Source organism: Aethina tumida, chromosome 7 (assembly GCF_024364675.1).
Source record: "Aethina tumida isolate Nest 87 chromosome 7, icAetTumi1.1, whole genome shotgun sequence".
NCBI lineage: Eukaryota > Metazoa > Arthropoda > Insecta > Coleoptera > Nitidulidae > Aethina > Aethina tumida.
Genome location: NC_065441.1, coordinates 7,782,187 through 7,806,625, shown reverse-complemented (window position 1 = coordinate 7,806,625; position 24,439 = coordinate 7,782,187). Strand labels below are relative to the sequence as shown.

The 24,439-nt window shown below is 30.2% G+C and overlaps 1 protein-coding gene across 2 annotated transcripts; it reads right to left on the bottom strand.

Moving 5' to 3' along the window:
- Positions 1–511: 511 nt before the first annotated feature.
- Positions 512–24,247, bottom strand: LOC109595297 (protein kinase C and casein kinase substrate in neurons protein 1). Of its 2 annotated transcripts, XM_020010628.2 has the most exons (9): positions 24,028–24,246; positions 5,792–6,170; positions 2,774–2,962; positions 2,394–2,620; positions 2,217–2,337; positions 2,009–2,116; positions 1,514–1,665; positions 1,309–1,460; positions 512–1,068 (listed from the first exon to the last, which is right to left on the bottom strand). In XM_020010628.2, the coding sequence occupies exons 2-9, from the start codon at positions 6,152–6,154 to the stop codon at positions 953–955; spliced, it is 1,428 nt and encodes a 475-aa protein (XP_019866187.1). In that variant the 5' UTR covers positions 6,155–6,170; positions 24,028–24,246; the 3' UTR covers positions 512–952. The 2 variants fall into 2 exon arrangements, with proteins under 2 accessions (XP_019866187.1, XP_019866189.1); XM_020010630.2 differs by lacking the exon at positions 2,009–2,116 and having other exon boundaries at positions 24,028–24,247.
- Positions 24,248–24,439: the final 192 nt, after the last annotated feature.

Genomic DNA, 24,439 nt, shown 5'->3' with positions numbered 1-24,439 from the left:
TTTAATAGAAAATTATCCCTCATTAATAAAGTATTTTATTTTTTATTCATTTTTACAAATATTTAGTCCCTAAAACTGCAAGTCTTTTATAGTTTCTGCTTTTAAATTATTAATTAATTAGGTTGAAGCAAATGTAAATTTAATAACAAAGTCCTTTTTGTGGTTTATATTTTCTGGACACACAGAAGGAATATATTTATAATAAACATATATATATATATATATATATATATATATATATATATATATATATATATTGTTAAATAGGTTAATTTCATATAATTAGTATTATTATATATTTTGACCATGTTTCAAATTATATTAATAATTTATTTATGAGATTTCAAATAGTTTTTTAGAAAGTTTATAAATAAAATCACAATAAAAAATTATATTAGTTTAATATAGTCTAATTTTGAACTCGGTGATTAAATAATAGTCCATTCTTGTGTATTTAGAGTGCAGATTCACGTAATTGTTATACTAATACTAAAATGAAAATAATTTAAAATTATTTCTAAAATAAACATTTCATTTATTTACTTATTAATATATACATAACATTAGTAATCGAAAACAAGATACACCTAGGTAATAATTTACATACATATAGTCTAGCTATCTATGTATACCCACTGGAAGATTTCTGATTTATTTCCTCAATGTATTTACATTAATACAATGTAAAGTGTAGGCCTACAACTTAAAAAATGTATACTTTAAACTTACAGTTAATCATAATAAATCATACGTTATATTATGCAGTAATTTTTTTATAAATACTTTATTATCTGATACTGTTAAATTTGTACAATTCTACAAAAAAATAAGACATTCATCCATCATACATGTACAGCTAGTGCTTAAACTTATTACGTAACTTGAGCAATAGCTCGTATATAAATTTCTCTCAAAAATAACAACAAAAATTTAACAAATTTTGACACTGAATTTAGGATGATTCTATGGGCTCCACATAATTTGCAGGATATAAACCAACTCGACCTTTGAAGCGACCTTTACACCATCCCTGTTCATCTTCATCCTCCAACTTTTCAAACACATCACCTGAAAAAACGATGACATTATTACATTGTTTTAAATGTACGACCCAATTTTTATCTTATCTTAATACCTTATTAACATTCTTTTGTGTAATATATTATTTTATCATTGTTTCTAAGTAAAATCTGATAATTGATAAATATGAAATAAAATAAATCTAAGATATTTACACATTTAGAAATGTACAAATATTACGATGTAATTTATATTTTATATTAAAATTTTTTAAATAATAATAGTAACCTGTTTTGAAACTTAGTTCGTCGCTTTCAGCTCCTTCATAGTCGTAGAGAGCTTTTACTGGCACACCTGCTTCACCGTTGTCCACCAGCGCTCCGTTCTCTTCCCATTCTTCCTCGTCGAATGGATTCTGTTCTTGATTAGATCCTCCATTTCTAAAAACCAAGTGTTTTACAATTCGTATTGAAAATAATAATAAAATCTTTACGTTATCGTTGAATTTCTGTTGTTGGGACTCTCTACACGTCTCTCGGACGGTTGTGGTTCATTGTCATGATGTGCCTGAACTGGCGGACTGACTGTTGCCGGTTTTGCAGCAGCTACTTTCGTCTTTATAGATTTGTTGTTTGCAGAGTAGTCCTACATTAAAATAAACAATAAAATTTAAAAAACCGGAGTAAATAGAATACAAGTCTTAAGCTGAAAAGAAGGAGGAATAATAGAGATCATTGTTAAAAGTTTTCATTAATTTTTCCTGTTATAATCTTAATTATGTTCCAGTCTAGACAGCTGAAAACTTTCCATTATATTTGAATAAAACATATTTTGTAGTTTCAAAATAATTACATTATGTAATACAATTTGCAAGTGTAATTTCGTCGCACAGTTTTACTGCATATTATTGCAAAATTTTGCATTTTGTGAAATAGTGCAATATGTAACACTAAATAAAATAAAAAATACAAATTAAAAATAAGCATACATGCAAATCCTCGCTGACAGGCCGTTGATTAATCAGCGTAATGCCACCGGAGGGGGTGGTGTCCTTCACTTTGCCCCTGTGTATATCCCTGAACTCTTCAGTGTAGTCCTGCAGGTAAATAACATGCACAAAACCAAATTAACAATACAAACCAAACAAAAAAAAATCAAAAATCCGCATGCACTCAGAAATTCAGCTTGAAACTCACCTCGAACTGCGGCCAGTTCATCGCCATGTTGATGCCGTGGTTGTTGGACCACCATTTCAAGTCTTTCTCGTAGTCGGCGTTGTTGATTGTGTGGTACAGTTCTTCGTAGATTTGTGATAATCTGTAATTTATACTGACTAAGCAAAGGAAGATACGTATTGTGGGATCGGAACTTACACTGGATCCTGTGCAATGTTTAGGTATCGATGAATGTCAAAGAGAGTGTTCTTGATGAAGGTCAGCCTTTGTTGTTCCATCTCCTGGCACTTGTCAAACACCACAGTCATGTCTTCCATGTACTTTGGGTTGTACTGGTTGATCTCCTGTAGAGCGGCCTCATACTTATCCTTGCACTTTTGCACCTCTTCCTTCGTTTTCAGCACCCTGTCTTGCATTTTCTTCACCTAAAAACATAACATAGAACCTCATCATTTAGATCCCGAATGAAATTAATTTATTTGGTGCATCTTGTAAACTTACCACCACATTCTTCTGACAGAGCATCACAAAATAACACGGTGTTAAAAACGACCCAAAGACTTAATATTTGAACTGACCTGATCGGTGGATATCGAAGTGTCCCCGGACGCATTCCTTTCCTGATTCGCTGCAGACTTTTCCGTTTTGCAAGCTGTGTGGTAGTCATTTTTCGCCTTTTCAACCTTCTGCAGTAGTTTGCTCCAAGGTTTTTGGGCCTTCCTAAAGCTATCATCCATATCCTTCTTCTCTTTAATATTCATCATTGACTGGAATGAAAACAAAAACATATGTTGTTTATGTTAGAATATACATTTTGTTATTGCAAATTTAATATAACCAAATGCAAGTAATGAATATCAATGGGGAATTGGTACGTTGATATGAAAATCCAGCAATAAACCAATTTAATATGTAAATACAGAGTCCCATTGTTTGGCTAATATGCCCGTCGTCTCCACTTACATGTTATCCACTCTGAATTCGTAATGTACACCCGACCGAGTGAAAGTAAACGTTCACACTGCAAAATTATATAATATTCTAAAATAACTATGCTAATAATAATAATAATAATAATAAGTTCTTTTATTGTCACAATAGATAATTCAGCACATGTAGATTATTGGCACACTTGATTGATGCAATTCATTGTGGTTTCAAAGTTCAGTTGAGTAATCAATTTTCATTTATCTTATAATCCTACTTCTCTAAATGGAAATAAAGTGTTTTAAAATATAATTCCTATAATACAGTAGCCATAAATATAGCAACTTAATATGAGTTGTTTATATAAAACTGTATAAAATAACAATAGTAAATTAATGTTATTTTAACAGTTCACATAAAATAAGAGAGTAATGGCAAAAATATTTAACATTTTAAAAAGTTGTTGTAATAATGTCCACTGCTCTACAATGAAATAAAAGAATTATAATTTCTGGTGAAAATTTCTCATAAATTGATTAAATGAATAAAGATTATATTTAATGTAACAAATATTTAAAACATTTTACAATAATAACAAACATATAAGAAAATAAAATATAAAAAAACGTATACAGAGAAAAATAATAGGAAATAAATAAAACATTTTTACTCACTTTAATTCGAGATTTAAATAATTCTTTCAACATTTAATTATGTAAAGATCACTAAAGATTTCAAGAATAAAAGAAATTTAATATGCAAAAAAGGGAATTATTATTACAGAACTTCAGTAATGCATACTTACATTCAAACTTCGTTTAGGCAATAATCAATTTTCATTTATTTAAAGATCAGGAAACTGTTTAATATAATTTCCAATAAATGACATAAAATGATTATATAAAGGAAATTGCTTAAAAGTAATAAGGAATTATGATTTATGAAGGTTTTTGAATAATTTAATAGGAAAAAAGATTGATTCCTTCATAAACTGACAGAATGCAAATAAAATATGACTAATAATTCATGTAATAGTTATTTTTATATCCTCTATATGTTGATAAGTTATTTTAATTATAACATACCTCGATTAATTCAAAAGATTCAAAATAATCATCAACAACAATAATTTTTTTATTAACAATTCAATTTAATCAATGACAGTTTAGAAGAAAATATAATAGAACTGTAAACTAGTTTATTAAATAGAAAAGTACATATATTTAATGAATTAAATGAAATTAATGAATTGTCAAAAAAGTTAAGAGAATAATGATAAACAATACAAAGAAAAACAATGATAACTCTAAAAACAAAAAATATATATTGAGAATTCAATGAAATGATTCGTTCACGTTCTGATTGATTATGTAAATGGCACATTGTCTGGGCCAATAATCCATAGTCAAATCGTCTACCGAAATGTCTCGTTACAAATTACACAAACCACCTCGACGTGTGTATGTCTTTTTTTCGATTGTTATGCAGATCACCAGTCTTCCTGATTGTGTGAAAGTAAAAGTCGACATTCCGACAGCTGAATTATGCATACGGCACACGGTGCGTTCTATTTTTATGCAGCCCTGTACTTGTACACTTTTACTTTTGTCTATTATTGCGAAAGGATTTGGCACGACGTACGCAAAGACATTTATTTGTGCAACGTTTAGCATTTTATTCGTTCGATTATTAGTGATGAATCAACGCTTCCATGTTTTATAAATAATGTTCGGACGGAGATAACACGTAATGTGTTTGGGTGGGTTTTTAAAATGCCACCGGGCAATACGTCAACAAGTTTGGGAAGGCTCCACGAAACTGGGGTCCGATTAGGTCGACAGGAAATTCCAGGCATTCCTTCCAAATAAGGAAAGTTTAATTTTAATGAATTGTCAAATCAATCTTAAGATTTTCCAAATTTATGCGCAAATGAATCACCAGGAAAGTGGCAAATGTGGTTTATTATAAAGATTACTAAATCTATAAGCTGTTTACTAATTGCAAATATGAATCATGTAGAAAAATTAATTCAAGATTAAATAGATTGGAAAGTAAGTACGTTTGTGAGGATATTTTAATTTGCCAAAAAACCACACCTAAATATATTTTTTCATAAAATAAAATACATTCATTTGTCAATTTTAATACATCAATTTCATTTTTAAAATGAACGTTTAAGTTAGTTAGTGTGGTGAAGTCGTTATTAATTCTATGAACTATTCTGATGTGCCAATGATATTGGAAAAAGAAATAGAAACTTTCTATTCTGATTTGCCAACGATATTAGGAGAACAAGGATGTTAAAATTATAAGGGATGCTGGCATTAAAGTTTGTTTGATGACTATTGTTTACTAATTATAGGCGACACAAATACAGAAATTTATAAGGATTAGGGGAAACCATCACTTAAAAAAGCTATAATTATGAAAACTTAGGCTACAGACGAGAAGAGAAGTTCCTATTATGACATGCCAACTTTATAGGAAAAACATGGATATTAAAAAAAAATTATCAGGGATGTTGGGATAAAAATTCATTTGATGACACGTTGTTTGCCCATTATAGGTGATACAACTACAGAAATTTAGAAGGATTAGGGAATATTCCAATACCCATATTTTGTAAATTTTCTTTCATTTGTTGAATTGGCTAAGAAAGTGATTCTCACCTTGTGATATGTATCCTTCTGCCACTGCTTGATCTTGTTGAGCACATCGTTGGCGAGATTGTCCCTCACCCTCGTGTGCAGATCGCACCTCCTGTCCGCCTCTCCGAGCACGCCCTTCCATGCCGCCTCAGTGGTACCATACTCCGGTCCCTTCTCGATCAGGTCGTTCCACTTCTTCGACCAGCTCTTCAGCGCCTTAGCGTAGTTCTTCTCGATTTCGGCCCGTTCGTTCACCAGAGCGCTAAGGTCGAGACACAATTTGTAACCATCTTCGATGCGTTTAGTGGTTTTCTTGTAGTTGTTCGGCTCCCAAAACGACTCGCTCGTCGGTATAAGCATGTTGTCATCGCTATGGTGGGACATTATCTAAACGAAACACCTGTAAATTAAAACATTGTTTATTGATAATCTGTTTGCATCGCATATTTTATTAATTTTGACACAAGCGACAGTGAAGTTTACGACTTCAATTAAGACCGAAATGTTTTGCGCACAACGAATACGGCATTAAATAATGGGAGGAATTAGGACAATTTCGTTGTTGGTAAGGGAACCTGTACAATGAATGCATTCATGCGAACGCAACAGACCATTCAGCAAATAAGTGCAATTATTATCATACAAAGAGATGCTCGGAGGTCGTTCGTCGGGAATAATGGATGAAATCTTTGGCCGTGAGGTCTGTCGAGATGTATTACATGACTCATTTCAATCGAATATAATATATTCGTCAAATAATCAAATTGACTTTCGTCACTTTTCGCTTATGTTGAACAAATAAACAAACGATAAACACATATCTGATAGCACAACCTATCTCAATAAGTTTTCTCTTTCTAATTTTCCAAAGAGTTCATGGCAACAGCAATTTGAATCTTTCCCTTGTGAAATTTATCAAAAATGTGAACGATTTTAATACTCAATCAAGTAGAAGATATTAAGCGTTTGTGTGGCTGAGCTTCGAATTGCTTTTACGGGTCTTCAGAAATGCTGTTTTGCCTCGCGGCTTTATTTTATAGTTCCATGAAATCGACCGGAATATTATTCAAAGTGCTTCGTACCCATTAAGGTGTCTGAAGAAAATAATATTTATTCTATGATGATTTCCATGAACAATCCACTATGGCAACTTCCACCTCAACACATTTTTACCATTTTTGTCTTCGGTGTATAATATATAGGGGGTCGTAAAAGGTCTCTGACTTGTAATACATATTTTTTGAATGAATATTGAATAGTTTTTATTTCGGAAGTTTATTTAAACACACTTAATGAATCGTTCATGTCTCAATTTGGCACATGTCAACTTTGTGGTAAGATTTAGTTAGATTTTACCTGGTTTTTATTCGAAAAAACCTTATACTATTCAAAAGTAGTCAGGTGGTAGAACTATCTATCTATAATTTTTTTTAGAGTATTGAAATATTGAAAATTGCGAGACTAATCTTATAAAACAATAACTATGTATATTGAACGTAGGATTAAATTTTTAAATTCATTAAAAATGTTAAGCTAAACCTTTGGGGAAGATTAGTTAGATCCTACGAAAATATTCATTTGTCCCCGTGAATTCGATAATCTAATTAACTGAGGAATCCATCATTTTCGTATGGGTCAAGCACCGTTCAATCTCTTCATTGCGTTTACTTTTTCAGACTGCTAAGCTCGGCTTAACCGCATAAAAGGAATCCGTAGCAATTGCCTATTATCCCCACCGATGTGTGATATATTTGCACCGTTAATAAATACTGAAACCTTGAACCGGGGATTAATTTTCAGAAAACCAAATTTTAATTAAGATCTTCCTAGTTAATATTAAGTGTTGTTCATTAGTGAATCTATTAAAGATGCTTATGTTTTGTAAAATAATTATTAAATATACCATTTTAATGGTTTTAAATTTTAATTACAGGTAATTCAAGACGTAAACAAGGGTTATTGCCATGTGGCACAAATACCTAAAACCACAACGAAATGGAAACTACGTATTTACGACGATACAACTTAGCATTCAAAAGTTAACGAACTGAACAACGTTAATTCAATAATTATATTATTTATTATTGTCTCTGTTCCAATTAATCAATCATCTGTTTGAGAACCACATGAATTAGTTCTATAGTAAATTATTAAACAATTGATACCGTTAATTGTTTGCAATGTGTTGGAATAAATGTATTTATTAAATGTTCTCTCATGTATTTTACCCAGTCTGATTAAAAACCAGTGATACTCTGATTATTCCATGCTGTAAAATGTACATCTCATTATCCCCTTGGCATCATGCGATTTTACACAATTCAGAATAGAAAACTTGACACGTATGAAATGTAAAAATGGCGATATCAGTTTTAGTTTGGAGTTGCATTCTATTCGTTTACTATTTTTAGAGAAAATCGAAGATAGTTAATCGAGTTGGTTGTTGTAGCTTTCCACTTTCCATTATTCTCTAAACAAAAACGTATTGTTCGTGCCAAATAAAAAACTAATCGATAATTAATTTATTATTGATAAATACACAATTTATATAATTTTTATTGTTAAGTTATCTCGGTTATAAATGAACATTAAATTGTGTTTATAAATATTTAATTAGGGAGGAAATTATAAACAATAATGATCTGATAATATAAACAATTTGGTAATTAGTCACAATTAAACTGATAACATTTAGAATACAAATAATTATTAAAATTTATCCTTAATTCTAATATTAATACATTTTAATAATTCCACCTATAATCTTTAAAGGAAAATAATGGTTTCAAGAAATAGCTCGTTAATAATTGTTGTAGACTGAGAATTTGCTTTTAACCTTTATCTCTATTTTCATACAAATTTAGGTAAGAGCTTGCTAAAACTAGAATTTAAGCTGCATAACTTTTTAGGGTTCCAAAGGAGCATTTTCCCAACTAGTTAGTTTTAGAAGTGTCACGAAAAAAACCTCCAATTACCAACAACAGTGACAAATCACCGAAGAACGAAACGCAATACATATAATACCCCCCAGGGATTAGTTAAGTGTACTGTGCGTGGGCAGTTCGCAATTCATAACGATAGACACGTAATGGGAAGGGGGAGATGTGTGCTCAATCGTTACGCCAATTTAACGAACCCGTTAAGTGTAACTGCACAATAAAAAATGCGATACGTGTGCGTTCCATTATTTCATCAACTCGCTTAAGTATCATCAGTATTTATTGATTTTTTCCTGTAAATAAGCAGTGATATACGAATATTCACTGCTTTATTTATGTAAATGTATCCATATTTACAATTAGATAAAGAATGTAGAAGCCACTTGGACAAGTGTACGGACCGAAATAACTTACTGACTGATATTTATTGATGCTTGACCTAATTTATACAAGATACACGAAAATGAAATGATGGAGTGCCGAAATAAAAATGCCATTTGCCCACGTAAACACATTTAGATTGCATCGGAGGAAAAATGTTTTATGATTTTAAAAGTCAAGGCAGTTAACATTCCACCCTATGTGGAGACACGGTGAAAGATTTAGATAAGTCAATCTGCATACAAAGATCATTCATTTTGATTCTGATCAATAAATAATTTTATGAACTACTACTACAGACTGTTTCTGTTATCAAAGTTAGCTGACAATTATCTTGATAATTAAAGTGACGTTTATGCCTTGACGATTATGATGATATTTACATCAGGATTAATCAAATTTCTGAATCTTCCAAAATTAGTCACACGTTGTTGTCAATTTTTAATATTATCCAGATAATTATCAAAATGAAATATTTATAATATTAAATTATTATATCCATTGCATAATGTTAAAATAGTACGTTTACGTTCAGTTTCCATAGTTCAAGTGTTTTTAAACAACAGGAAGTTGTGAGAGATTTTTCTCTAACATTACAGTTTCCCGTCGTTAATTTTTTAATCGTTGAATTAAACACGCGAAAACGGCTAACAGTGCAACAGACACTACCATTAATCGTGCCCTTGAGAGCGCCGACTTCAACTTTTCCTGCATAGCATTATCTGGTTCAGTAATTAGTGGATATTTTAGTTTGCGACTATAAAACTGTATATTTACTTACGTTATGGGAACATAAACATTACAAACAATGGACGTAATGTTAGCTGAGCAAACGTCATTATTATGGAAAAAGAATAAGTTATCTCGACAAATATTTGTCAGATTAAAACTAATAAAGCAAGTGCGTAATTGAAACGATTTATTTATTAATATCAATTTTTGTTAGCACGAGTTATAAATCAAGATCTTAATTATAATAAATAGAGATCAAGAAAAACCTTATTAAGTACAGAAATAATTACATAAGTTTATCTAAAATAACATTAAATAGGCAATAATATATTTAGAAAAGAAAAACAGTAGTACCTTAGAGTACTCACAAAAGGTATGTAGTGAAGTAAACAATAGTTATGTGCTATCCACGTAATTTAAGATAAATAATAAGAATAATAAATTAAATAAGTATGTAACCACTATACTATATGTTACTCCATACCTAGTTTGAATGGAGTATAGGTTATTTGGCAAATGTCAACTTTAAGTAACGTAATTAAAACAAATACTTCTAATTTTTTTCATTATTTTAAATTTCTTAACTAAATAATTTGATTTTCAAATTATATATTTCATTTTCTTGTCTATATTAAATGTTTTATTTTCTTATTTTTAAATAGATCTATTTTTGAAAGAATTATTCATTAAATACTTAAATTAATTTCGCTGTGAGAGTTAATTAGTGAAGCGTTTTTGCAACACGAATACTGTCGTGAATCACTCAAACTAACAAAGTTAAAAAGCAAATCTCCATAAATTTACACCGTACAAGACAACAAAGCTTTGTACGCTTTAGTCACAACGATATCCTCGTTATTTGTGTTTATTGACGTATTGAAGTCTGCTTTGTTTATTTTACTTCACCGTTCTTGACGCTGTGACTGCCTTAACTTCAAAGTCATGTTGTTTTACCTTAACAAATTAGTTGTCAATTACAAATTTGCATTTTTTAACAGGCTTGAACGATACCAATGAATTTTTTGAATGTCAGTCACGTTTGAAACGTCGACCTAATTATTGATAAAAGACGAATAAATATATCGACAATCTAAAATTAACTTTAAAAATATACTGACCCAATTGTTGTTTATTGAGCGGTTAACACACACTTAATTAACTTAATATTTTGTACGGATTCCACACCAAATTAACATACGAATAGTGGAAACAGGATCGAGAAAATTCCGTCAATAATTAAATAATTATAGATGTGTTTTAGCTCAACTATAATTTGTTGATTTAAATTGAAAAAGATACGTGTAATACGCGTGTTAGCTCATATTGATCTTAGATATCCTTCACTAAAAATACACGTCTGTTTATCTTTGTCTGGAATTTTTTGAGAATATTAACAGACTATAAAAATAGAAAGAAATTAGTACATGTCCTAATAAAAAAGTTAAAGCTCTATTAATCATAATTTTAAATGCACATGAAAGTTATTTATTATTAACCGAATCGAATAATAAAACATTAAATGTTTGCACGAAAAAATTGGGTCAGCCGGTTCATTAGATGCGAATTCTGCAATTGTTTATATTGTGACACCCACACGTCTGGCAAATAGTCATTAAAAACTGGCTGGTTAGGTTATTTAAATGCAGCCTCGACACTTCTATATTTTAACGTATCGAAGTCTATTTCTGTAACTACGATTCCTAATAAAAGCTGCAACAAATATTCAAGGTATTTATTGTATTTTTACAAATTAAATCTTAATTAATCTGGTTCGTTACACAGCACGCCGTAAATTAGATTCCCACATGCAAAGGTATGTATGTATACATACCCAAAATTGCCAATAAAATGGTACGACCGTGTTATTATAATCCAAACCGGAGCGAATATCGACAAAAAATTGATGATCTAATATTTGGCTGGCAGCTGTCCGAATATTTTAAGCCTACGTACGTACATAAAAAAGCATTCATTATTCAAAATAAGTAGCAAGATGTTTGAATAGTTCCCCCTTATATTGATGTTGCTGAATAAGTTATGTAGGTAAATTTTCCCAAGGAGACCAGGGGAGGGAATCGCAAACCTTCAATCGGTTACAGTTTTGAAGGAATTCTTCTAAAATGATCATCAATATAGTAAATCTAGAGTTTCCTAAAACTTTCATAACCCACTCATTTAGATTTAAAAGTATCTTATTGTTTTAATCCACTAGACCAGGTACTAGTTTTTTAAATTAATATTATTTATAATTAATAGTACTTAACATTCTAATTATAAGCAACACAATTAAAATTCACATCCTTTTTATGTTTATTATTTCCTTATGAGTTACGGCAGAACTTCCAAGGAAGTACCAGAACCATTTTCATTTTTTATAAAGTTTATCTTCAAATTGTTTTGGTTTACTACATTAGGTACCATTTTTTTAAAATTAGAATTTCTTATATTGTGTAGTACCAAATATTCTAGTAAACCATCATTTTCTTGTAAAATTAGAACTATCTATGGAGATATGATTATTTTATTTTCTTTTTTAACAAAATATTAAAATACAAAGTAACTTTCGTATTATTTTCTATATGACTATATCCTTTTTAATCTGTTATCTCCTTGAAAGTTAAACAAGAACCTATGAAAACACCAGAAACATTTTTATTATTAAAACATTTCTAAATATTCCATTTATATTTAATATAGTACCTTTCTGTTAAAATAGATAATCTTAACATGTCCTCTTTTGTCTATTTCCCTTGGATTTTTAAAAATTTGCTATTGAAGTACTAAAATTTATCCAGGATGTTTGAACATACCGTGCCAATAAACTGATTACTACGCACAAAATCGCGAGTACTTAACCACAGCACATAACAGTGCGACCGTTCCAACATGCAAAAAGGTATGTTCGAGCCGCTTACACGATCGCCACCAATGTAGTTCACGTTACATTTCTCCTACTGACCTGGCATGATTGGCCTCCTATAAAAACCGCCCGAAATCCCAAGGGAAAACTCCCGCACACACTGTCAAGCCGCCGATTTTCCTCGAGTATTGAGAACGTGACACCACTTTTCGCACACACACGCACCGTTTCTCGAACCCTACGCGCTTTTGTGTCGGTACTGAGTTATGTGCTGTTGGCTAGCTGGCCGTTGGGTGTCCGAACCGCTGAACAGAAATACCGGTACTGGTTCCGATTAGGTCCCCCTTGACGGGCTGCGGCAAAGCTAAGCTGGCGCGGCGAGGTGCCCAACTATATTCTCTCTCGATCTGTTAGAAAACGTGTGCGTGTAATGTGGATGTGATCTCTCGGTGACCCGGCGCACGGTTGTTCCCAAAATCCCACAATTCTTATATTGTGATAGTTCGCGGTTTTGAACTTGAAAGTTTGATGAAGGGAAATTAGTAAAAAAAATTAATAAAAAATAAATTTGCTATTAAAATTATTTATTATTTAAGTAATAAAAAGTTTACTACAAATTAGATAACGGGTACTCAATATGAAAATTAGAAAAATATTAAAAATACTTATTATTAGTTCAAATTCAAAATGGACATATGAAACCGTATAAAATTTAGATTATTAATTAAAAAAACTGAACTATAAATTTGGTACTCTTCGATATAAAGTAAGGGATTCTACAAATTTTACAAAATTGTAAGTACTTCATACATTTTTGGATATTTTCATATAGATTTGTACAATAGAGGTCATTAATATAGCAACTTTTTAAATTTTTTAACTCTTATTTAATGTGAAATAATATTAAATTACTATTTATTCAGTAAGTCAAAATTTTCTTTTTTTTATAGGCCCAAGATCAAACCAACCCTCATCCACTAACCATTTTCTCACAGACCTTGAACTAATTTCAGCAAGTTCGATTTACTCAAGGTTAGCTTTATATAATATTGGATTATTTTTGACATTCAATTTCTTTCGTGTTTCGAGATATACTTTTCCACAGAATTTTGTCTTCAAGCTCATATTTTTTATGTTGCTATAATCATGACCACCACTATATATAATTAAAAGTGAAACTGAAAAAATTACTAAAAATACCACTTTTTCTTCAAGATTTAAAATGAAATATTAAATAGACTGAAAGTAATATTATAAACATTAAAAATATTATAGTAAATATAATAAATATAAAAACATTTTTTAGTACTTCTATTCTGTTTCAACATAAAGTAATGGAAGTCTTTAAAATTCTTTTGAAATATTATAATTAATAATAAATGTTGCCAGATTCTAAGTTAAATATTGAAATATCATAAAAATCTCTCCATATGGTAGTATGTAATAAATTTGGATAATTTAAGAGGTTTCGAAAATACTTAAATACCCAATAAAAATACTGAAAATAAATAAAAATAATTTCATTTTAATAATTTTACCCGGTATAAAATAACGTATATTGAAATTGTTTAAATGAAAGTCATTAAAATAGTATACTAACGTTTACAAAATTTATTGAAATTAAAAATTAATACATTGAAATGGGTAGATTTCCTTGAGAAAGAGAAATTTTTCTGGTATTTTAGGATTTATTTAGTTTTAATATGTGTGAAATAAGTATGACGTAACAGAAAATTATCAATGAACATTAAAGTTTGAAATATTTGATTAATTAACAAGAGAAAATTTTATTTTTTTTTATTTTACCACTATAATTTGTGTTCTCAATTAACTAATACTGATGTCAAAATGATTATGGCGTGAAATAATATTTTATTTTAACATACATTTTACAACGTAAGTACACATTTTCTATTATATTCCAAATTAGGTAAATCGATATTCCAACAAAGTATTAAATTGAGTTTTATTACTATCAATCTATATAATTAAATAGATAATCTGTAATGTAATACTGAATATAATTCAAAACTTCATTAAAACGGTATAATACAGCAACTAAAACGTTTAATAGATACTTATCTAATAATAAAATAATCCTAATTTACAGAAAGAATAAAGAAACTTTTTTGTGTATTTTTGTGGCAATTAGGGTGTGTTGAAGACAAAATTATTTACTTTATTTTGTTTAAATTTATTACAATTTTTCATCATTTTTAGTCACTTTGATAAATTGAGTAATTTCGGCAATAAATAATTCCATCATCTAAAATTTTTCATCTTTATGAAAATAAAAAAATGAATTTAAGCCCTGGTTGGATTGGATGAAAAATGAAAATTAATGAATTTTTCTTTCCATCCTAACATTTTTAGTTCTTATCCGATTTTTTTATAATTGAATAAACTAACAAGTAACAAACGTAAAACTTGAAATTATTTATTGTTAAAAAAGAATACTGCGAAGGTGACTAAAAATCCACAAAAATAGAATGAAATTAGATTTTCTAAAGCTTTTACTCAACTATTTTTCTCCCTTTTGAAACCAGTTAGGTATCGATAATTAAGCCAAGTAAAATGAAATTGGAACTGTAATACAAATTTGTTATAATTTAGGTGTATGACTCAAATGAAAATTGGCTATGTAAAGTCACAATAATCCCTTATCCTATTATACTGTATCCTATTATCTCAAATTACATAAAATAAGTTCAGTAGGTGATCAGGTATTTTCACTTTCTTGCAATGTTAGTAATATTAAATAACTCAATTGTTTTCCGTATTATTAAACAGTTTAGAGAAAATCGTCAAGTGGTAGCTATGAAAAAATTTGTTTGAGGTCGAAAAACAAATAATAACTGGATGAGTATAATGACAAAAACAATTAAATTTTATCGTCAACTGAAAATAAAGATTTCTGGAGGAAATGGTACTTCTTGAAATTTGTTCAAAGATTTTGAGAAGATGGTGAGTGGATGGGAATTTGTGTGACCCAAGACCTACAAGAAGAATGATTCCAAACACAAACCCAAAATTGTGAAGGATTGTTTAAAATAACAATGAATCGGATGTTTCCTTTTGCTAGTCCCAAAATTTAGATGTCAATCCTATAGAAAAGATGGGGAAACAGGTTTATAACCAAATTCGACATGAAAATTTTACAAATTTAAATGAACTCATCACAGCAATTCAAGGAGCTTATATAAATTAAATAATACAGATTTATTTAATCATTAAAAATTGTTTGTTATTTGTATCCAGCTCAATTAAGGAAAAAATATGTAATATTTTATAGAATAAGAGCATAGTAGTTTTTGACAACTTTAATATTATTTTAACAGTTTACATTAAGTAAAAGTGTTGTGGCTAAAATATTTGACATTTTAAGAAGTTGCTATAATAATGACCACTACTGTATATATAACTTTTATACTTTTACAGTTTCAATTGATTAAAATTATAATATGCACTATTAATAAAGACAAAATCTGAACAAACATTTCTCCGTACCTCCATTTGTCTAGACAGTCCATTAACCACTTTCCATTCGACAACATCGCCGAGACCCGCGCACAATTAAACGCCAGTCCAGACACAAGCCGAACAAAGCGCTTCCCGGATTCTTTATACAGATCCGAAAAGCGAGTCGCGCTATCTCCGTTCCGAACGGCAGGAAACGAAGCTCATAGTCCGGCGTGCACGCCTCCAAACACGTTCGACTCGCCGAAGACAAGGCAGACACACAAACAGACTAGCAGGAGTCCATTGTCGAAGGCCCATCACGCCCGACGCAGTTGTTGCGAATTCAATTTGTTTTGTTCCGACATTGTACGGGGGCGGCTTTGTGCGAGCCACGTCGATTTTCCCGGTTCAATCGGGAGGGGGTAGCGAAGGAGGGACGAGGTTCGACTTTTGGGAACGAAATTGCAATTAGGGTTAAACGGTGCAGGTCGCCAAACCAGATTTTTATGTAAATGTCGACATGACAATACGGATCTGGGTTCCGCGAAATCGTGCGATGGGCTTGGTTTCGGCGAAAAAGTGTTCTTTGACAATTGCCAAAGAATTCTACGTGGAATGGTCAAACGTGAATGGCATTTATTTCACATTTTTTATTATAAATACAGTCGAAGTATTCTGTAACCATGAGTTGCCACAAAAAAACTCGAGTTATCAAGACAAGAGTTATTAAAAAATGAGCAGCGAGACAACTTTTTGCAAGAGAACGTGTGAACTGGACAGATTGACAATGGAAAACAATTTTGTTTTGAAAGTCGGTTTCAGTTATTTAAATCTGATGGTATCTCATTGGTGAGGAGATCAATTAATGAAAGGCATATTCCCAAGTGGAAGGCCTACTATGAAACATGGTGGGGATGTTTTCCTGGGTTTGGCCTGTTAAGATAGGCGGCATAATGGATCATTTCGTTTATCGTGACATTCTGGAGAAACAATCATCCATTTGCCGAAGATAACATGAGTTTAACGTGGACCTTCCAACACGATAATGATCCAAAATACTTGTCTAAGTTAGTTAAAAAATGGTTCACCCCTCAAGGAGTATGTGCAATGTCTTAGCCAGCACAAAGCTCACACCTCAATCCAATTGAAAACCTTTAAGACGGAAAAAACCAGGCAAAAAGACTGTCAAATTGGAATGAACTCTACGAAGAAGTTCAAAGTCAGTGAAAACATATGTCGAATGATTATTTTGAAAAACTACTGAAATCAAGGAAAAAAAGGTGTTTGGAAGTTACTAAGAATATAAGATATAAGACCTCCAAATTTTTTGTGGATATATTTTTTAAGTATCATATATTACGTTAAAAAGTAAATTTTTACCATTTGTTAGAATATGAATAAATTTTCGAAATCTTCCAGATTCAATTTGTATAAACTTAAAAAAGGGGAATGATTGTTTTAAGAAACAATCAGCTCTGTGTACTTAAGTCATCTTTTCTCTATCTGGTCTGGAACTCATAACAGTTAAATTCCGGTAATTTAGGACACACTGTACAAACAATAAAATATTTACTTTTCACATTCACATCGCCTATTTGTCGCCGTATATATCTTTATTTCCGGTCGCTAATTACAATAATTAAGTCGCGTTAAAAATACGAAAATAATAGAAACTATCTCTTAAGTGTCTAGATGGAAACATCATAGAGATCATAATTGGACGCATATTGTCAAACTTTATCGATTAATATAATTTTAGCTCTTGTGTCACAGGTGAAACTTCAAAGAGGAAACAATCTAGACGCAGTTTTCGACTAATTTGAGCCCAAATTGATTTTAATTTAATCAATTACTTACGACTACGAGATTGGAAAGCGTCGAGGAGGAAATATCGGGCGCAGATGTGCGTCTGATAGATCTTCAAGTTATTTAACGGTTATAAATCGTTTGCCGTTCATAAAGTACGTTCCATCATGGATTTTAATTAATGTCCATTTCGAGCTCTGCAAAGAATAATTAATCTGTCTAACGTTGAATATTTCATTCCATTTCAGAAGTGGAAAACTCGGCCGAGTTTGAAGTTTCATAAAACTGAAAGTAATTGTACGCCCGGCGAGGCTATTTAAATTTGCGGAGCGGTGTTTGTCAGTTTGTTGATCTTTCACTTTAATTAATCGTTGCGGTCGTCCAAATAAATTGCAGATGTACTATGGTGGTGGTTGTTAGCTGTTCGTCGTAAAATAATGATGTTTTATGATGGTTGCGCCAATGATAAGGTGTCGGAAAAATTGAAAATGCAAAACAAGCAGATGTCTACCGATTCAAAATTTAAATTATAAAACAGTTGATTTGATATTTCACAAGAAAATGTATTTTTTTATATTGATTTGAATTAAAAAAATATATAATCAATAATTAAAAATTAATTGTCTTAGGGACAATATCGTTTATGGTAAATGTTGACGAATAAACAAATTAAAAGAGACTTTGAGATTAAAAATAACAAATTTTTAATCAGCAAATATTTGAACTTACCACGACCTATTTTGTTTACTGCAAAACCGTTTTTATGGTGGTATTTCATGTAATAAAACGATAAAATCAAACAGATCAGCTTTTAATTGAAGGTTTTCGTATACCAAAAAATAGATTCAATGGTACATTTAATAGTTCCCCTCAAGTTCAATATGGTTTACATGTGGGTATGTTAAACATGTGTAAATAGAGGATGACTTTAAAGAATTAGTTGTATGTTTTCCTTTGACTTGGATCCAACTGTTCACAAGGAAATAGAAAAGGGAGATTTATTTTATAACATCTATATCTTGTAAATAATACTGTATAATAATCTGTGGTTTATTTTAATAAAATTATTTATAATCCTATTACTATTCAATTAATTAAATCATCTCAGTATTTAATTATAACATGCATGTGCAATTAGTAATATTGTTTCCATATTAATTTATGAAATGTATCTATATTAAACTACACAATAAATTATTACATAAAGCACCTGCATTAATACATATTATATTCGTCATTTTCTATTTTAACATATTGTTTTAATATCTGATATTTTATTTATGTACATTGTGAACAAAATATGCACAATTAAAAATGGTTATATAAACACACAAGATATATTGTTTATGTGTGTATTATATTATTATAATTATATTTATATAACATAATAAAATACCTCATACTTAACGTACTATTGCGTATTTAGATAGTCTTTAAAAATTTGCATATCAAATGATTTTTGTCTAATTTCTTTCTAACATAACTGACAAAAATTCAGTTACTCATATTTGTATTAAATACCAATATTTAACATACATACGGTAGTTGTCAACAATTAGAGTAACATTTTAAAATATACTTTTCTGAATTGGGTTGGGCATAAATACAGCAACTTTAATTTTGAAAGGGATTTTTAACGATTAAATGTACATACATTACTCTAAAAGAGCCTACGCCAGAAGAATAGAAACATCCTCAAAGCATAAATATACCACCATGTTACACTATGGATATAACAAATATTTTGTGTAGTTTTGTCCTTGTAGGACAGAAGCAGAAGCATTTTTTTATAAATTAAATTTAGATCACTAAAAACTATTCCCCCACTGTTCTGTGGTCCAATGACTGTGATTCAAAGCAAGTCAAAACTATCACACATTTTTAGCAGAAATCAGGATTTTTCTTGTAGGTCTGGGGTCAAACTAACCCCCTTCCAATAGCCTACAGTCCTTGAACTAATCTCAGCAAGTCCTATTTCATCCAGATTGCCTATAATTTCAATTGACGAACTCAGACAATTTTTTTGTGGCTAATAGTTGACCAATTTCTCTAAATTTTTTAATAATGCGGAAAACGATTGACAGAACATTATATTTCACAGAAAAAATCAGCAGGAAGATCTCACAATAGTTTTCAAAAATCATATTAAAAGTTATATTAATTGACTTTTAATTTTATCTTTAATCTATCTATATTGAATGGCGGCAACATAAAAGCATATCATAATAGGTACTTACTTACATCACTCAATAAATGAATACAACTAAAAACGTTACACATATCTGAGTAACAATTAATTTTAGGGATATCACCGCAATATTGGTTTACTGTTATTATAATATAAATTCAAATTTTTACTACAGATATCTTTAGATAATATGCAATCATATTTATACAATATATTTTAAAATTTTTATCTACAGATATATCTAGATAATATACAATTTAAGCAATTTTCTGGGAACGAAATTAATAAAAAAATGAGTAAATACTTATAAGTAATAAAAAAACTAGAAATAGTGATTTTCCTTCACGAAGGACATTACTTCATTCAAATGAGTCAACGTTTAGTTCAACGATCTGACACAATCAGCCTCTTTTTCCCGTTCGACAATAAAACCGGCCGAATCGTTTCCAAGATTTTGTTAGTGAAAACGAAAACATTCGTAATGCCACCAGGCCGCAATTAAGCATGCACAGTTCGTGTGCTGACAAAAACATGACATAATTATCGAAGAATGTTTACAATGCAGAAACGTAAATTGTTTAATTTTAACATTCAGTCAACGCGTCTCTAATGTGCATAATAAATTGTTCTCCTTAAACACATCGTTTCGTCTTTCCGTTTTTGAGCAATTTTTTGATTGCGAAGTCGAAGAGACGACGATGGATGGTTGAGAAATTGACGGTTTCGGAATTTTTAATTCCGGCTATTAAACAATTGGTTATGAATATATGTTGAGATGATTAAACGGCAATTTTGTGCGTTTGTGAAACAATTTTTGTCGCCAATTATCATTGAAAATAAGCTTTCTAATTAAACGAAATAATATTTTTGAGACAATCTGAAAGGGTATTTTTTTAATTAAAGGCTAATTGAACATAAAAATTAATCAAACAATGATTCTTTATTTAAAAGAAACATTTTAGTTAAAAATACTTTTAACCTCAATTGCATGTTACGCTATAACTCCGACACTTAATAACAATTTATAATTAACTAGAATTGCAATAAAATATTTACAACTACTAAAATTTTACAATTTTTGTGTATTACTTATTCGTAGAAATATTCTGTACCGCAAATGTTACAACGGTATATTTAACTATGCACATACACATAGTTACTTATGAACCTTCTCTATCGATTTGGAACCATTGTGGAACCACCGTTATTCCACACTATTAAAATATTTATTCATTCACATTTTCTTAATATATATTTCATTCACAACTAATTGTTTAAACACACAACATGAATTGTGTCTAACGAACGTTTAATGTTATAAACGACATATTTCACATTTTTCACAATATTTTTTATAAATATATAAACAAGCAGTGACGTCTGGAGGTTATACTGATAAATTAATGTTGCTGTGTGCTTTTACAGAAAGTGCAATTATCTATCTATATTTATTCATGTGTTTGTATTGTTACTTTCAATATTTTTATAAATATACTACCATTATTGATCATCAACAACAGTTGATTAAAAATAATGATAAGTCTTTTCCTGTACCTATTTTTCAAATATTTTTGATTAAACGTTTTTAATTTTTCTTTTCAAAATTTTAGATTTTTTGTGTACTTTTTGAAACGCATAAAAATATGTGCTGTTACTCCCTATATTTAACGTTTAAAAGTTAATTTTGGAAGGAATAAAGAAGTTTTAAAGCTAGCTAGAGTGGTGGCCACAGAAATAGCACCAAATTTAACATAAAACATTTTGTAAGATATTTCAGAAAAGGATTTAATCAAAATTTTGTCCAATCAGTATAAAAAATATATGTCAATATATACTTTTGTATTACACATCTCAAATGTATTATGTAATACTCTTTAATAGTTAAAATTAATTTTAGTACGATTTAATTATTTTATTTATAAATTTATTTACAGTAAGAAACATTTTCTAGAAAAGAGGGAAACAATAATTAATATGAAACATCAAAATCTAAATATTACAAATATTGCTAATGATGCAACCGAAAAAATAGTTTACAATGCTTATTAACAAATATGAAACAACACCCCCTATTGAAAATACAATAAGAAAATGTCCTAACAAAAAAACACTCCTTTTATTGACAGACAAATTGGAAAAATCAGTAATCGACATTCTTTCTCGTTCTCTAGATAAATAATAAATCAATTAATTGGATCATAAAATATTAATCAGTATGTCTAGTAGACTGAATGTACAAAACTTGGAAAGATATATTTTAGTAATGAAACCATTTATTTGAAAAAACTAAAAGTTTGCACAAAAATGTATTAATTATTCCCCAGAATTTTGGTGAAGGGTACTTCAGTGAATGCATATTCAATAGAGCAAGATCTGATGGTGAAAAATACATTCATCGTCGTCCTAATAAAACTTTGGATCTCAGATGCGTTACAAAAACTTTGAAACACGGTAGAGGAAAAGTATTAGTTTAAGGTTCCTTTCCTTGGCATAGTCTGGGACATTTACAAAAAATTACTGATAAAATGGACTGTTTCGTATATAGACCATAAGAGATGTAATGAAACCATTTGCCAGCGATAATTTACCAATTATATGGATTTTTATGCGTGATAATGATATAAAACATGAATCCAAAGTTGTTCAAGTTTGTTAAAAGATAAAAATGTTGAGATACTCGATTTACTAGCGTAAAGTCCGGATCTAAATACAATTGAAAACTTGTGGAACGTCATGTAATCTCGATTAAAACACCAAAAAGCATCAAATTTAGATTAATTGTGGTTATTAATTGAAGGGTCATGAAATTTAATTTCAAACAATCATTGGCGATATTTCATTGAATCTTTGCCTCACTGTTTGCAGGTGGTTATAAGGAACAAAGAGTGCCAACAAAATATTAACAATTTTGTTTAAAGTTATGTATAAGTTATTTAACAAAAATATATTTTTCAAAAGTGTGTTATATGTTATATAATATATAAATATAATACAGAATATTTTGATGACATTCAATTTGAGGTGTGTGATTCTAATTAACGTTAAGATAGTCTACGTGTGCTATTTATCTGGCAACTCTGTGTATCATTTTCTTTTAGAATTTTGATGTACTTTTTGAAAAACATAAGTACTACCACTCCATATCTTTGACTTTTAAAATTTAATTTTGTATAAATGAGTAGTTTTATTGTCAAATATCACATACATAACTAAATTCAATGCCAAAGCCAGTTCAAAAATAAAAACAAGTGTTTTCACAGCCTTCTATACTTTGAAAAGAAAATATTCAAATAGTTTTTTAAAGGAATAATAAATAAAAATTCAGGATTTTTAGTTTTTCAACCACAATTTCATGAATGTTAAGTAAATTTAAAAATTATTAGAGCAATTTAACAAACGAACTAATTAAAACACTATTAACAGCACAACTAGATCTGTCTTTGCACAAACGGACCCAAATAGTAGTGAAAAAAGGCCGGAAAGCCGCAATCCACATACGTATTTTTACGTAGAGGAGAAAGCCGTTTTTCACGCCACATTATCCTCATTATTTGCGACACACAAAGGCGCATAAAATTCGTTTCAGAAGGAAAATATCCCAGCGCACTTTGACGACTACAACCTGAAAACAATCGGGACCCGAAGCAATGGAATTTCGCGTGTTTCCAATGTAAATAGCTTGCTCATACAGGTGCCACAGTACGTCCTTGACTGGGCCGAGGTGGTCAAACTTACCTACCTCTACCCGAATACGTAGGCGTAACTTCCAATAGGAAAGTTACACCCAACAACCACGAAACTGGGAGTTGGCGCCGCACCGTAACGTGCAACATTGGCCCATTCACAACACAATATAACCTTATTAATGCATCAACAAAAAACGTCATCTTACCTGTTTCAGGCGCACTGATCAAACACAAATAATCCCAAAAAAAAACTAAAGCAACAATCAACGACACCAAGACACCTGTCACCCGGCAAATTACCCTACGCTGTTTCGTAATTGCAAAACGCTCAATTCGTGGCGATTTCCGCGAAACACATCACACATATAGCTGAGCGATTTTGTCAAACTGAATCCGATCAAAAATGAATCTTGGCCGCTTCGGGTGCTCCGCTCAGATGTCGCCACTGCTCGAACTGGCCCATTACAACATCAGAGAACTCTGTAACGGCTTTTTTTAAAAGCTAATGTTTATTACATTATTGTCGAATAAATAATTATAATATACGTTTTTATTTACCTTATTTCTAAAGTGTAACAGCAGTATGTAGTGTATTTAGTCAATAAAACAGTCAATTAA

Bases quoted from the DNA above. Each gene is read 5' to 3' on its own strand.
- LOC109595297 (XM_020010628.2), bottom strand. From the start codon at position 6,154: ATGTCCCACCATAGCGATGACAACATGCTTATACCGACGAGCGAGTCG. The intron at 2,963-5,791 runs GTGAGAATCACT...TTTTCATTCCAG, and splicing joins AGAAGGATACATATCACAAG to TCAATGATGAATATTAAAGA. The intron at 1,666-2,008 runs GTATGCTTATTT...ATTTTAATGTAG, and splicing joins CTGTCAGCGAGGATTTGCAT to GACTACTCTGCAAACAACAA.